Source organism: Danio rerio, chromosome 3 (genome assembly GCF_049306965.1).
Source record: "Danio rerio strain Tuebingen ecotype United States chromosome 3, GRCz12tu, whole genome shotgun sequence".
In the NCBI taxonomy this organism is placed as follows: Eukaryota; Metazoa; Chordata; class Actinopteri; order Cypriniformes; family Danionidae; genus Danio; species Danio rerio.
The window spans coordinates 36,135,636-36,152,964 of NC_133178.1; the positions used below are offsets into that span (position 1 = coordinate 36,135,636).

Genomic DNA, 17,329 nt, shown 5'->3' on the forward strand with positions numbered 1-17,329 from the left:
TACTTTAAATCCCTGTCAGCATTCAGCAAGGCTAATGTTGGCTGGATTAATAAAAACAAATCCAGCAAATGTAATATTATTTTTAAAGTTATGTTGAAGCCAGCTTTGCTTTATTCAGAATAACAAAACTCTTACTATTGAATAGGAAGCTCTGCACGGTTTTGCTCCAACCCTGATCAAACACAGCTGATCCAAATAATCGAGGTGTTCAAAAGAGACATAAAGACCTTCATTAGTTGGATCAGCTGTGTTTGATGAGGGTTAGAGCAAAACTCTGCAGAGCTGCGGCTTTTCAGGAATTGAGTTTGAGACATATGCCTTAGATACTTAATAACATGATGATTAGTGTCATCATCAGACTTGCCCTTCACACTTTCAAACAAAATTACTCATTTAAAAAAAGATGTTATGCTATTATATATATTTATTCAATGGATACTAGAAAACAACATATTGTAGCTGCTTGGTAATTTCTGCTTGGTAATTTCCATTGAAACAGGGAAACAATGAAATCTCTATCCTCACCAGTCTGACTTCCACAGATGAGGCTTTCTCAGACCCTCCTCTTCCTCCGAGCTCCTCCAGACCCCGGGTCTTCAGTGAGCCCACCATGACCCCATGAGAGTCCTTCTCTCGCTGTGCATGGGACGAGTTAGAGTGGCCATGACCTTGCCCTGGGTGAGGGCTCCAGTTAGCCAAGCTGCTCTCATTGAGGCTCAGCGGTGGGCTGGTTGGAATGTCAAAGTCTGTGTTCTTTCTGTACTCGTCCCCTCCTCCAAGTTTAGCAGAGGGGCTGGAAAACTCATCCTGGCTTTTCCACACTCCCTCATTCACCTGCCTGATTCAAGCATCACAATGCACCCAAGGTGATGGAGATTAAAATACATTTGAGACAGTCAAATCACAAGGATAGACATAGAATGATTAAATTACAGCACTCTGTGATTCTTTCCCAATACACCTACGCCCTAAAAACATTTACTCTCATTGTGAAGAAAGTGTACATACTTCTGAGTGTGTAACAGAAGAGTAGGTGAGCTTTGGTGAATTGTTTGGTTCAGGCACGTGCACACATAGGGCTCAACCTGTGCAGTGCACATGCCCTTTTTAGTCTTGGATAGAAAGTGCCCTTCAAAAATGATCAAAAGTGCCCCCGCGACGGGCACACCCTCGGTCCAGCCCTTCAGTAGGCGCGTGACAACACCGCTCTTGAGTATGCGCGCAACAAAAACAACCACCCCCCCACTCTTCAAAAAATTTATCCTGCACATGCCCTTTGGACGGTCTCTGAACGGGCCTGGTTTGGTTACTTAGTTACAAGCCCTGTAAGTCATCTTGTCACAGCACCACAGCCCTTTTATAGTGAATTTTTTATCATATTGGAAATGAAGTAGCATGTAAATCTGCCATTGATGGGTCTTTCATGCAGAAAAATATTGTAAATACATGCTTCAGCACACACTTATGTGAAACTGCAAAAACACTGGAGCTTAGAGAGAGTGACCATTGGGTTATTGATCACCTCCCTGACTAAGGCCCTTCTTCCCCGATCACTCAGCTTAGATGGCTGGCCTGCTCTAGGAAAAGTACTGGTGGTTCCAAACATCTTCCACTTACAGATGAAGAAGGCCTCTGTGCTCATTGGAACTTTCAGAGCAGCAGAAGTTTTCTGTAACCTTCCCCAGCCTTGTGCCTTGAGACAATCCTGTCTCAGAGGACTACGGACAATTCCTTTGTCTTCATGCTTGGTTTGTGCTTTGGCATGCACTGTCAACCCTGTGACTTTATACAGATAAATTAAATCAAGTCCAATCAACTGAATTTACCACATCAGTGGTGATCAGTGCAAACAGAATGTACCTGAGCTCATTTTAGAGCTTCATGGCACAGGCTGTGAATACTTATGTACATGTGATTTTTCAGGTTTTTTATTTTTAATAAATTTGCAACAATTTCAAAAAAATTATGGGGTCATTATGGGGTATTGTGTGTAGAATTTTGAGAAATAAATTAATTTAATCCATTTTGGAATAAGGTTGTAACATACAAAACTGCAGTTCCTAGGTAAAATGAATGCTATTGATCAGTATGACAAAAAAAGTTCATTTTCACACTATAGATATCGACAGTAATTTGTGACCAACAATGAAGGACTATTTTTTGCTGCAGTTCTTTGCACAACACCAAATTAATACCACAAAACAATTTAACGGTGTCTATGATTAGTAATCAAAAATGTTTGCTCGGTAGTTTACATTGTATGGTGCTGTACTTGTGATGCAGAGCACTTGGGTTGGAATACAGTGAAGCACACGGGTCTAAAATAAAGATAAAAGCAGTGTAAAATGTTGTTTTTGGCACTATGTTATGTTTGTATTTGGCAGTATATGTGTGGGTTTAGTTCAGCTGTTCATCTGCATGACCAGCCCCTTCTCATTAAGGTGTACAGGGACATGCATCTGAAATGTGCAACAAAACTTATACCTAATTAAAATATTTCAGATTCGCATAATTGTACACAGCGCCCCCAAGGGAATTTCCCATCAGAAATATACAACAAAATGTACCATAAGTAACTTATTTCAGATTTACAGAAATGTAGGCTGAGGCACACTTTTACAATCTGGGTTGCTTTATAAAGATCACAATAATGTTGCAGATGAAATATTTAATGCAGATAACATACACATAAATACTATTCATTTAGTTAATAAGTATATGATTATTTAATAATCAGTACATTTTCATTCTTGTGAATGTTTGTAGTTTAAAAAAACTTTTACCAGTTTGTAGTACTAATTGAAACAATGCATTGTTGGTAATAGTAGCTGCTATATTGTAATATTAGTTACACAGATCTGCATTTTCAATCTTCTTCCTAAAGTATTAGATCAGAGGTGGCCAAACTCAGTTCTGGAGGGCCGGTCTCCTGCATAGTTTAGTTACAAGCTCAATCAGACACACCTGGGCTAGCTAATCAACCTTCTAAAGGCTTGCAAGAAATGTCTTGGCAGGTGTGTTGAGGCAGGTTAGAGCTACACTCTGTAGGACACTGGCCCTCCAGGACCAAGTTTCGGCACCCCTGTATTAGATCATCCAGGTAGCTTATGTATTCTCATTTGAACATTTTTTAACAATTTGTAACAGACTAATTCCTCTTTTGAATACCATTCAGGACGAACTGTATTAGAAATGAGAAGCAGCGTTTGTCTACCTTCTTAGTGTGGTGAGAGTGTCAGTGATGGATTTGCAGCGTTTCAACAAGGCGTCCAGCCTGTGAGGCTCCTCTTTCAGGAATTTCACCGCTTCCACTTCCACTCGTAACACCACCCGCATTTTACTCTGGAGCCCAGGGAACTGATCTGAAGAGGGAAACAGACAGGTGGAGAAGTGAACAAGCATCTCTGACTCTATTCTGTAATGAAACAGAGCCGAGTTTCGTGAAGTGTCTGACTGTGAAGGACAGAAAGACTCACTCTTTAGCTCCGTCAGAGTCTCTCCCAGTTTCCTTAGCATTGAGCTCTTCTCCTCCAGCTCCTGCACGGTCACATGTCTGTGATTGACTGAAATCTCCTTCTGAATTTCCTCCACTGACTTTTCCAGATCACTGTCAACACGGACATCCTCTCATTAGCTTTATTGCAAGTATTGATTATTTTAGAAAGAGCAAAACCCTGTATGGACTGGAAGAAATGTGTTTTTTTCTATTGCAATCATTCAATATTTTTAAATCAAGGCAATTTACTCAGAAAGGAAGATATTAAGGGCCAAATTTACAATCCCATAAAAGCACAGATGGGAGTGTAAATTTTTGTAGGTGATCTAATGACAATGTGCAAATTAAAAAACACAGACGCAGCAGATCATTTCCATAAAGACCAAAAAAATATACTGTACCAGGAGCAGAGCAAATTCAAAACAACGTGGCTTGATGATCAATATATTGGGACAAATGCTGTGAGCAAACACAAGTGGAGAAAACTCTCTCTTTTTTTGTACAAAACACTTTTCATTCCTTTTTTTTCATAGGATTGTGTGCTTACGTTAGATTAACAACACATATTGATTTTATAACACCAGGTTAAACTTTCTGACACCATTATGCAATCAAATACATTAATTCATTCATTCATTCATTCATTTTCTTTTCAGCTTAGTCCCTTTATTAATCTGGGGTCGCCACAGCAGAATGAACCGCCAACATATCCAGCACGTTTTACGCAGCGGATGCCCTCAATCAAATACATTAAAAAGAAATACAGGCCACAACTGAATATTGAGGATGATCTCTGAGTGACTTGAAAATTAAACCCAAATTGGACTTGTGCTGAAAACATTGTGTCCACCAGTCTCTTTATGTGAGGTTAATAATAAATTAAACAAATGAATAAATGATTATATAAATTATAGCCTTTGCTTGTTAGACTGTTGCAATTTTTCTGTGTTGTCAATATGATCATGTTTATAATGGCATATTGTTGTGAGAGAAAATTTGTATATTTTTAACCACCCTCCAAGGAATGTGGAGGTCACGAGTCACTGGCATTAATATTTTAGGGGATCGCGAACTGAAAACTTTGGGAACCCCTGATATAACGGAACCTAAGCAAGAACTGAATTCATTTTGATAGTTTTTATATTGTATTTGCTTTGCATTTGTATAATATCTTTGATGTAAGAATGTTTAGATATTTTTACACCAAGTAATTGCGACCATAAACCTGCAAAAGCCATTTACTTTGGTTCAGTTATATCACTTTAAAGAGAGTGAAATGAGCCTACTAATCGCCATAAAAGGTAAAGTAGGAGTCTGAGAAAAACTATTGAATTTAGAATTGAATGACAGATGGTACAGATGGCTTTTGCATCTAAACACTTAAAATGTTTTTGTTTTATTATTTCAGTAATTAATTTTAAAGTGTCTCAGTTTCGTTACACAGTAGGAAATCTCGGACTTTTTGAAGTCTATGACATTTGAAAGTTTAAAAATACATAGTGAGTTGAGTGTGAAAATCCTCCAGCCCACCTCTCCAGCGTCAACATGCATTTGAATAAGTGTCAGTGCAGCAGGGTGTATTAGCACTAAACGACTGAGACACAGTCTGAGTGTTTACACTCAAAATCCAATTTAACCACGTCAAATAAATCCACCCCCCACAAAACGGTTTGTTACAAACAGCATCCCGTTAATAATTGAATCACATCAACTGGCTGTTAGCTATACTTAATAACTGCTATCAATTAAAAGCAACACGACTGATCTGGCAGCAACTTGAAGAGGCGGATTTAGTCACCCCGCTGCTTTTAATTGGAACAAAATAAATCAATGAGATGCTGTCCGTTGCTTGAACAAGCTAGCATTGAGGTGTGGGTCTGCGGCTCCTTAACTGAGACCGTGTTTATACCTCATTGTTATGCATTTATTCGCTTTCAGGTGTGAGTTGAGCGCAATAAAAATAGCAGGGAAATAATTTTTGCCCATTATGCAGCAATGTCACCATGCCAGCGCCTCAGACTGCATTATCAGCAGATTACGAGCTCATATTGTGTGTGAGTGTGTGTGTATGAGACGCACTGCAGCTGCTGTATGATGAGTTCCTCCTCGTTCAGGTACTTGAGTCTCTCCTCTTCCACTAGAAGGCGCTGTCTCTGGAGAGGGTCTTCCTGTTTCCTCAGTGCATCAGACAGACGCAGACTCAGCTCAGTCTCGGTTCTCTTCAGTAAACTCCGTATGGAGTCCTGGTTCTGCAACTACACACAAATACACAGAAGTTAGGAGTCGTACTTCAATGTGTTTGATAAAAGTGAGAGAGAATCTGAAAATGATAACTCTGTCATTATTTGCTTTATGAACTTCTTAAAACTCAATGAGGGTCACAACAGCATATGGATAAATCTAGATTTGTGGGTATTTTTGTTTCCTTTAGATAAACTTTCCATTATTTTCAAAAACAAAAACTTAAGTGAGACAGTTTTGAAAAAGAGCACAAATAAAGTTCTCTCAAACAAAGTTTGTAGGTGTATTGAAGGACAATTTGTCTTAACTTGAAGTCCCCAAGAAACCAAAACAATTAATTTGTGCATGTCCTTAAGAAAAAAAACAACAGTTTTCTCTCCTAATCTTTAATTGAAATCTGAAACTTCCTGTTTTTGTTTTTTCAGTTAAACTGTCAAATTACATATATCTTAGCAGTTGGGCGTGGCTAACATCTTAAACCACGCTGTTGTTGTTTTGACAACAAACAGAAATGATGATGAGGAGATGTCTGTTAAGTTGTGATACTGTAACTCTCCTAAAAATCACTTTTCACGATTTTTCAGAATGAAATGCCTTCTTTACTACATCTTTACTACATTTAGCTTGCAGTAGAAAAATAAGCCACGTCCACTGTTTTATTAATTAATATTTAATTTCTTTAGGAACTGCACCACAATCTGAAAAAAATTATGGTCTCAGCTTTCGGTTCATGGGGACTTTAAAAACTCTCTGCCTTCAGAATCTTATATTCAGCTTTTCAATATCATAAAATAATACATTTACTCTAATAAGTTAAAGGTTCGGTAGGTGATTGTCTTCAGAAACATTTTGTGTTGTGCTGGTTGAAAGTCTCCTCACATTCCAATAGTAATGACTTAAGTAAGGGATCTAAATGTACTTATATGTTTGTTTGTTTTTTGCTGGGTAAGGCATAACCCTAAAAAATGTTTTAGTCCAATTATAGTGTTGGGCCAACATCTCCCATAATTCTGATAAGAAGCCCAAACTGTCTGTCAGCAAATGTAGATTTGGGCTTCTGCGCATATCTGTTTACGCAGATCCACCATTAACATGTGCATGCGTAGATGTGCGTCGTGCATTCATGCGTATACATGGAGACACATGAGATCACAGCAGCAAAAACAAATGCTGAATCAAAACTTTTAAAAATCCTGAGTCAATATTAGAGTTACTTTTGCACACTGGATGAAGGATGACACAAGTGTATTTTTTTTAGACAGGTTATGTTGTGTTTTAAAGTATTTTAGTCACGCGAAGCTTATATAAATTTTGTTGTTATGAATGGGTTATATGCACTGAAGTGTTGTTCAGCTACTGAAATGTTCCAGTGAAAGATCGATGTGACTATTTTCAGTTTTATAAGAGACATTCTACAGCATCAATAATATAGAATTTTATTTAGTTTAACAACAAAGCATAAAAAATTGAAGATAGCCGGTTTTGGCAGATCACCTACTGCACCTTTAATTAAATATTTGAATGAAACCTCTATAGTTTATATTCTTTGTAATTTTGGTAATAAAATGGATTTTGTGTCTGTTCCTAAGTTCTGGTCAATTAGTTACAGCAATCATAAAAATACATAACAATCTGTAAAGTACCAACAGAAAATGTGATTTCACTTCCTCTGGAAGGAAACTCTAGAAGGGACACTGCAAAAAATGCTTTTCTTACTTAGATTATTTTTCTAGTCCAAATATCCAAAAGCTCTTAAATCAAGAAGCATTTTCTAGACAAGCAAAACATATTGGCTTGTTTTAAGAAATAATATGCCAAAATGAAGACTGGAAACAAGACAAAAAATCTAAGTAAGAAAAGGAACGTCAATAACTCTTCACATGTTCATTTGTTCAGCAATAGTACATTGGTTAAGTTAATGTGATATTTTATTGAATTTCACATTGAAAGCTGTAATATAAGGAAAAAATACATTAAATTCTATTGTAGATATGCCATGTGGTCAGGGGTGGACTGGCTGTAGGAATCACCGGGTCAATGTGGCATGCCACTGTGAACCTCCCACTGCCCAATCTCAACTCCCAGTTTGGCTAACCAAAGAGTTGCTAGTCTCCTTTTCAATCCACAAGAACAACAACAACAACAAAAACAACATAAGAAAGAAAGAAAGAAAGAAAGAAAGAAAGAAAGAAAGAAAGAAAGAAAGAAAGAAAGAAAGAAAGAAAGAAAGAAAATAGCCAGAGGTTTGAAATATTTTGGAGGATGAGTACATGATGACAGAATTTTTATATGCAGGATCCTTCCTATCTATTTCCTAGAACAACATTCCTACACACAGTTGTATTCCTAGTCGAGTAGGTAAAAGGCTAAGAGTAGCATTGCGGTCTTCACATGCTTTAGGTGTATCAGTGTGTGAGATTTTATAGGCTAAGCTGCTTGAAAGTTCAGCATTTTACAAAAGGTCATCTGTCACAATTTATCATGTGACATATATGTAACATTGACCTGCCTTTGACCATATGCAGCTGTCATCGTGAATGTGAAGGTATGATACCATATAGCTTGAGCTCATGTCTGCGCATCTAAATCTATATGCTCAACGTGCCCTTGATAGAGTTACTGATGGATCATCTCCATTTAATGTCTCTTGCATGTGCATCCATGTCCTTGAGATTCATTCATTCATTTACCTTCGGCTTATTCCCTTTATTTATCAGAGGTCGCCACAGTGGAATGAACCGCCAAACTATGTTTTACATATGTTAACAAATGTTTTGCACAGCGAATGCCCTTCCAGCCGCAACCCAGTACTGGAAAACATCCATACACAATCATTCACACACTACAGAAAATTTAGTTTATTCAGTTCACCTATATCGCATCTCTTTGGACTGTGGGGGAAACCGGAGCACCAGGAGGACACCCACACGAACACGGGGAGAACATGCAAACTCCACACAGAAATGCCGACTGGCCTAGCCGGGACTCGAACCAGCGACCTTCTTGCTGTGTGGCGACAATGCTAGCTACTGAGCCTCCATGCTGCCGTCCTTGATGATTCACCATGATTTTGTAATGTAAGCATTCTGAATACACTGTTTGTTTGCCCTCAGAGAAAAAAACAGGGTGGACTTTGTCACTTGCAGAGCAGTGATAATGAGAAAAGTGTGTGAAAGCGTGTTTTTGTACACGGTATGAGTGTGTGTACAATCCCGTTTTAGCGTCGTTTGGCGGTAGTTCATTCTCAAGCTGAATTATTTATAAGTCTCATGCATTATTCAACATATCCATGTCTCCTAGGTAACAGGACGAGGGCAGGGGCCGTGTCTCGAGCGCTGGCATTCAGGCAGGTAATTGTGGAACTCAGCAATCTGCAGTGGTCATGACACTGGCGGCTCGCTCTCCACACCAAAGCAATTGACATCAATCTGGGCATCTCCACGAGGAGCACTCGCAGACTGTCGAAACATCCCCCTACACTGACACCCATTTGCCTCTGGGCCTTCAAGAGCCACATGCACTTTAAAATTGAAGAAGAGTGTAATACATTCCTGTGATCCAAAAATGACATCCTAATGAGTTTAATCAATCATTTCTGATGTTTTTGCCCATATAAACATCTAAACATTTCTCAAAATGAGCTGAGCAGAGATGCAATGCTGTGATAATATTGAGTTTACATTCATTCATTAATTTTCTCTCAGCTTAGTCCCTTTATTCATCAGAGGTCGCCACAGTGGAATGAACCTCCAACTTATTCAGCATATGTTTTACACAGTAGATGCTCTTTCAGCTGCAACCCAGTACTGGGAAACATCCATACACACTCATTCACACGCATACACTATGGCCAATTTCAAGAGTTCACACTCAGCTGATGATTGATTATAAAGCTTGTTTATCAAACAAATAAATAGATACGGATTGCTATGAAAAGATAACTAAGCACATCTATGGTGCCTATGTGGATAAGTCAATTAACTTACTGTAAGTTGCATGTTTTTGGATGGTGGGAGGAAACCAGTGGCATGTAAACTCCACTCAGAAATCTCGACTGGCTTGGTAAGGACTAGAACCAGTGACGTTCTTGCTGAGAGGCAACAGTGCTAACCACTGGGCCACCATGCCAACCATCTGGAAGAGGAGTAGGGGTGGAAGGGGGGATTCTTCAAACTGAAGATGACTGTGGTGTGGAACCTAGGTTATTTATGATGACTTAGGAATCGTCTGATTGGTGAATCATAAATTGAATATTGCAGGACCAGTTGTGTTCAATCATAAGCACGTGATCATCTTGAAATTAGTTTATAAATAAACTTCACTTAGTTTATTCAATTCAGCTATGGAGCATGTCTTTGTACTGTGGGGGAAAACGGAGCACCCGGAGGAAACCCACACGAACACAGGTAGAACATGCAACCTCCACACAGAAATGCCAATTCACCCAGTCGGGACTCAAACCAGCGACCTTCTTGCTGCGAGTCGACAGTGCTAACCACTGAGCCATTGTTGCCATTAGGTGTTTAATATTGTTTAATTAAATATGGCAATATTTTATTGTTGCATTTTGTATAAGAGTACAGTACACTGAAATAACTGAATGAAATGAGCTGAAATAACAAAATTGTTAAGATTTTTGGGGGGCAACTTAATTGTTTTATGTTCAATTCACTTAAATGTGTTAACTCAATTGGGCGACGCTGTGGCGCAGGGGTTAGCATGTTTGCCTCACAGCAAGAAGGTGACTGGTTCGAGCCTCGCCTGGGTCAGTCGGCATTTCTGTGTGGAGTTCTCCCCGTCTTCATGTGGGTTTCCTCCTGGTGGTCCGGTTTCCCGCACAAGTCCAAAGACATGCAGTACAGGTGAATTGGGTATGCTTAAATTGACTGTAGTGTATGAGTGTGTGTGTGTGTGGATGTTTCCCAGTGATGGGTTGCAGCTGGAAGGGCCTTCCACTGCATAAAACATATGCAGAATAAATTGGTACAGTAGTTTCTTCTGCTGTGGCAACCCCAGATTAATAAAGGCACTAAGCTGAAAAGAAAATGGATGAATAAAAGTTAAATTTATTTGATTTGTACTGGGACAACATAAAGGAAATGTGAGGGATGCTGCATTTTTTAAAGTGTGTGTTTAAAAAGTGTTTACCATGTGCGTTCTGGAACACTCTGTAATATAACATGCTGGATTATGATAAACTAAAGTTGAGTCAAATAAATACAAACCCAGTCGTCGGCTTAAAACGTCATTTAAATGTAATTTAAAAATTAACCAACTGTTGTGTTTGTCCATATTTGACCAACTGGTTACGACAACCAAACATTTTTTTAGTCTGTCATGTAAGCTTAGATTTTTAAGGATCTCATTTTATATTACAGGTAAGTGCCCTTAAATGGGTAATTTATGCAAAAATTAAATATTTGCTGTTCATTTATTAAAATAAGAAATATTGCAGATTGCTTTTGATCCAAAGTCTAAACATTATTGGGTTTAAGATTAAAGGGCAACATTGGGATTGTAAAGTGTAAAGTTTACAGAGTTACAGAGGTTTACAGAGGTTTTGAGGTAAGGGTCTGGGGGTGGTGTATAGGGGTAAAAATAATAACAGTCTATCTACAAGTGATAATTAATGTTATCACAATGAAAGTACTGTACATGCTTAACAAGTATGCTGTAAAAAATAGTTAAGTACATAGTAGTTAAGGTCAAATAATATATAATAACTGTGACCAGTTTGGGTTGGTACCTAGTAATTACCCAGTTACTGTAATTACCATAATACGAGCAATTTATGGACACGCAGAATATGACTATAAAAATAAATGGCTGTCTGTTTTTTTTTAAAAACATACTTGTTTTAGGTAGGTCTAGACAGAATCTGCGGATATTTTTTGCTATTAATCTGCAGATTTATGCAGAATGATTTTGGGAGTATCGTAACTAAAAACTTAATATATGAAATAAAAAATTACACCTAATTATCACTTTACAAACTATTCTGAATAAATCATATGAACATTTTCATATCAGTCGGTAATATTGCTGAAATAAAAAATAAAAAAACTAAATTAATATAAATTTGCACACATTTACACAAGTAAATAAATAGACTCAATGATGAGCTAAAAATCTGTCTAAATCTGCAGACTTCTGTGCGAGTTCATGTAGGCCTAGTTATAGGTTACATGTACTTACTATAGTAAAATCAGTAGATTATGCATACTGAGGTTTAGCAACCTTAAACAAGACCCTCATTTTATAGATTATCATTTTTTATAGATTATTTTATTTATAGTTTAAGAATGCTAAGCTACAAAATTAAGGCATTACTCAACCTCAAGTGGTTATAAACCTTCATAAGATCCTTTCTTCTGCTGAACACAAAAGAACACAATCTGAAGAAAGCAATTCTTCTAAATTGATTTATTATTTATTGTATTTATTTTGGGTTGGGAATCCAATATAAAATGAAATGTAATAAATCTAGGTGTTTATGGGGGCGGGAAGGAAATAAAACAGCAGCAAGAAAAAAAAAATATTGTGCACTCTTTATACTTTAGGCCACTAATTTGTTACGACCCTGTTTTCCTTTTTCTTTGCAGTGTGACGTCACAGTACATTAGTTAATTTATGGGTGGTGGATGTATATACTGTATTTGAGTTTTTTTGTGAAGAATGGCACTTACTCTGGTGGACCGTTATTCCCCAGAGAGGAAATTTTGTTCCAACTCTTGTTTCGCCATCTTATGTTTTTTGTTTTAGAACATTGTACTTTGTTGAGAAAATTTCTTTTGATTTCTCATTTATTTCAAATCCCTAGACAGTAATTTATATTTTGTTATTCCCTTCAATAAATTTGTGTTTCATTATATACCTTTGTGTGTATCTGATCCTTTTTATAGTACGGTCGAGAGTGAGCTGGCCGTGCAAATTGAATAAGCAAATCATCAGAGAATTTGTCAGTCTCATTTGCACAGATTCCACTAAGAAAAAAGACAAAGCAGAGTCTTTTCCACTTTGCAACAGAGTGCATTAGCACCTGCCTATGTTTTAAAATTATTGTTTGTTTGTTTCTAAATAAACATATTTCATACTTATGCATTTTTCTGCATAAATATGAAATATATTGTGTATATACTTGAAAATGACTCAGTTATGTCCTTTATGGTGCTTTATGTGAGTGAGTGGAGCTAAAGATTATATTATCTGTGTGTAATTGATGTCATTTTCTGTGTAGCATCATGAGTAATATAGTTTTGCTGAACTGTTTCACTGTTAAACAAAATCTACTTTTCAATGGAAAAAAAATGAATGGAGTTTCTACTATCGCAACACATAAGTACGTGTACGTTGTACAGTGATCCAGTTTTTCTGTTTGGTCTGTGCGTTCATGGTTAAGATGCAGGTCTTGGCTCATGAATCACACTGGTAGCTATCATCCCACAGTCAATTTTGATTAAAGCGCTGCTGACTGAAGAGCTGACTTGATTTGAGGCCGGCTCTCCCTCTCTCTTCATCTATGTATCCCTGCTGGGCCATACCATCTCATCATTGAATATGATATTAAGAGTTATAGCCAGCCTCACTATTGGAGTGAATCTCACGCAGCAGCAGCAGCAGAGAAATTAATGACTAGTAGAACACATGCTCATACATACTGTAAACACTCACACTCACACATAGTAGGGTAATAAATACAGCATTCTCACAGTTTTTTGATCAATGATTTGCTATGATTTGTCCACTCATGGTTAGGGAACAAAATCCCCTCTCGGTTATTGGTGTTAATCTGTAACCTGGTGGTAATAACTTTATTTATCTGACAAACCCTATTTAACAGACAGCCAAAATGTACAGTTTTCAAGATCAAACTCAAACTCAAACTTGAGTTTGCAAGATCATGTTGTTCTGAACTGACTGAAACCTAACAAAAGCAGGTTGACTAGATGAAGGACAAAGAGATAAAGAGCCTTTCAGTTACAACAAGAGAGGCTGATTGTTCCAAATCTGTAGTATCAAAGATCACATCTTTACAGTGTCACAAACTCATTGAAGATGGAGGGTAGGGTATTGCCTCATTCATTGAAGTGGACTCTATACTGCTCAGTAAGCACTGTCTTTCGGATGAGTGAGGACTGTCTTTTGGATGAGACATTAAATAGAGGTCCCGACTCTATGTGGTTGTGAAAAATCCCAGGTTGTCCTTCGAAAAAGAGTAGAGGTTTAACCCCAGCATTCTGGCCAAATTTGCCCACTAGCATCTGTCCATCATGGCCTCTTAACCATCCCCATATCATAACTGAATTCATCCCTCTGTCTCCTCTCCACCAATCAGCTGGTATGTGGTGTGCGGTCTGGTATGATAAGGCTGCCGTGGCATCATCTAGGTGGATGCTACACAATGGTGGTGGATGAGGAGATTCCCCTCAATGTGTAAAACGCTTTGAGTGTCTAAAAAGCGCTATATAAATGTGAGCAATTATTATTATTATTATTATAAAATTAAGTTCAATTTATTTGGGTTTGATTTTTTCTGGGTTATTTGGGTTTAATGTTTATATACAATTCTTTAAAAAATCCAAATGAATCTAATTAAAATCCTATTAAAAGCCTATTGATAAAACCCCCAACCTGGAGGACCAGAACATTCACACATACAGTACGGATAATTTAGTTTACCAAATTCACCTACTGTATAGTGCATGTCTTTGGACTTGTGGGGGAAACCGAAACACCCAGAGGCAACCCACATGAACACGAGGAGAACATTAAAAACCACACAAAAATGACCCAGGCAGGGCTCGAACCAGCCACCTTCTTGCTGTGAGGGGACAGCGCTACCCACTGCGTCACCATGCCACACCTTTATGCATATAGATTTACCTAATTGTGTCAATATCTCACATATGATTTTTTCAGCGATTAATGTTTCCAAACCCCTACTCCGTGTGACGCAACTCTGTGATGATTGGTCAAATGATCCAGTCTGTTGTGATTGGTCGACTGAATGCAGGACTTGTCCGAAAATGAACAACCGTCAGGGCTTATCAAGTATGGATACATTTCTGCCCAGTGGCAAAAGTCAAACTATTTTGAACTGTGAAAGCAGCACACATGTAATCTCATCGAAGGTTTAAGCAATTTGTTCAACAGCAAGTAAAAGCAAAAACATTTATAATATTTACCATACACCTACAAGCTAAATGGCTTGAACAAAAAACACACTATACATATTTTGCATGTGACAGAGAAAAGAAGGCAACTATTTTAATCACACAGGTTGTGATTTGGAGGAAGAAGTTGTTCTAAATAAACAAGGTGCCGACAAAGTGCCATTTACATTTATAGTTCTTGGTACTGATCCTTCCTGTAATCAAACACCCAGCCTGCACATCCCGCACTGTATGGTAGGCAAATGTAGCTGTCATCAATAAAATGACGGGAACACAGTACCAGGTTGGGACTATAGTTGTGAATGATAGATGAAATGGTTTAAGATCCATTTGAAGACTGACTTGTTTTAATCACTCACAGTTTTTGAGAGTCATTAACTTTATTTATGGTATACTTTCAGATTTAAAACTCAGATGAATGTTTTCATTCACTTAGTGCTGCACTACACACAGCTTACAAGATAATTTTCAAAAATGCAAAATATGGGCACTTTACATACTGAATGAGCTGCAATTGCTCTTTGTCAGTGCAGTTCATATTAAAAGACTCCATTAATGATGGATGGCTGAAAAAGTCACAAAGCTTCACTAAGACAAATGTTTGCCTGATGCAGTTTTATAACCACACATAACTGGAAAATAATCTCAGTTCTAAAAATGTGCATGACTTCTAGAGCCCTTGACAAAAATACTTTAAAATGCTCTCACATTTCCAGTTGCTGCATGACTGTAGGAACTCTGAAAATACAGAAAGGACTTCTGAGAGCTGCACAGTCCAACAGGATCTGTCAGACAGTTAGTTCAGCATTTCTCCTCCCCAAAGCTTCCTGCACATCCACTAAAACAACATTCCCTTTATCAGACTGCTGTTCAACATGTCACCCGATAATCTGACAGCTGCTCATACAAGGAACTTTTCTTTTTGCTTTAAAAATATTCCACTTCCATGTGTATTTTATTAAATATATTTTTCCCCATTCACACATACAATTTTTATATCAACCCCACTCGACTGAGACAACTGCTGTCTTGGGATAGTCGGTCCATATCTGAAAAATCTGACATTCTGACAGATACATTTTTGACTGACATCCGAGTATTCTTCTTATGCTCAGGCCTTCGCTGTTCTCTATGGGGGTAAGTTATAAAAGATCCCACTTCTCACTGTTTTTCTGCCTGTCTCTCTCTGTATACTGATACAAAATCGGTACATCACTATTAAGTTTATGAAAAATGGGGTGGGCTTTTAAATAAAAATAAATATACATGGGTAAAAGATGAATACCATCAAGTCTTAAATTTTATCATTTAATGATAGAATGTGTCCCTTCAATTCTCATCAAACAATAGTTGATATAGGGCAACACGGTGGCTCAGTGGTAACCTCATTGCCTCACAGCAAGAAGGTTGCAAGTTCAAGCCCCGGCTAGGTCAGTTGGCATTTCTGTGTGGAGTTTTCCTCCGGATGCACCAGTTTCTTCCACAATCCAAAAACATGCGCTATACTGTAGGTGAATTGAATAAGCTAAATCGGCCGTAGTGTATGTGTGTGAATGAGTGTGTAGTAATTACACTCTTCAAGGTATACTAATTTGTCACCAAGACGTTTTTAATATATATATATATATATATATATATATATATATATATATATATATATATATATATATATATATATATATTGTTATATGTATTATATACATTATATATTTTGCATTATATATCTTATTAAAATAACTGTTGTGCTGAACGACATTGGAATGTAATAGTACAAATGTTTTGAGATTTTATCTTTGCTAAAGTTATTTAAAACATTGCACTGTGCACTTTGCTTGCGCTTAATATGATTTCCATGCATACTACATACAATCACTTTTGTAAACTTAATTTCATGCAAATACCAAAATGCTAAGTCTTTGACCACAATGGAGAAAAAATGGGAAGAAAAAAATGTGCATTATGCACTTTTAGTTTAGAAACTGCAAATGTCTGTGGGTGGAAATTCAAAGGTTTGATCTGTAGATTCAACGTATGAATATTTTTGTATCTAGGACAAATTAACGGCAAAATACTGTACAAAGTATTAGCCAGAATGTTTTCAGCTGAAGCTTCTTAAATGAATGAAGCTGAAGAATACTAATATCTCCAGTAGACCTACTTATTAATTAATGAATCATATTTCATATTGAAGTAATTTACACAGTTAATGAACTGAACTGAATTAAAACTGTAGTTGATTGAGCTTAATACTATCTTGCTACAGCTGTGCATAGTAGAATGTGTATTTGTTTGCATTAGTTTGCATAGGTTTGCATTAATTCTGTTAACTCTTTCCTGTTTAAAACTGTAAAGCTGTTCCATCCTCAACTCTTTAAAGCATTACAAAAAAGTGACATGACCAAAAGTTTTAAATTCATTA

General features: G+C 37.3%; 1 protein-coding gene across 50 annotated transcripts in view; it reads right to left on the minus strand.

Annotated features, from left to right (window-relative positions):
• Positions 1–17,329, minus strand: part of srcin1a (SRC kinase signaling inhibitor 1a) — a 244,222-nt gene that overhangs the window by 34,534 nt on the left and 192,359 nt on the right. For all 50 annotated transcript variants that reach the window (XM_073944799.1, XM_073944771.1, XM_073944797.1 and 47 more), the window contains 4 exons: positions 5,576–5,751; positions 3,477–3,607; positions 3,215–3,362; positions 526–838 (listed from right to left, as the gene is read on the minus strand). In XM_073944799.1, the coding sequence (XP_073800900.1) occupies positions 526–838; positions 3,215–3,362; positions 3,477–3,607; positions 5,576–5,751 (768 nt within the window). The remainder of the gene's footprint in view (positions 1–525; positions 839–3,214; positions 3,363–3,476; positions 3,608–5,575; positions 5,752–17,329) is intronic.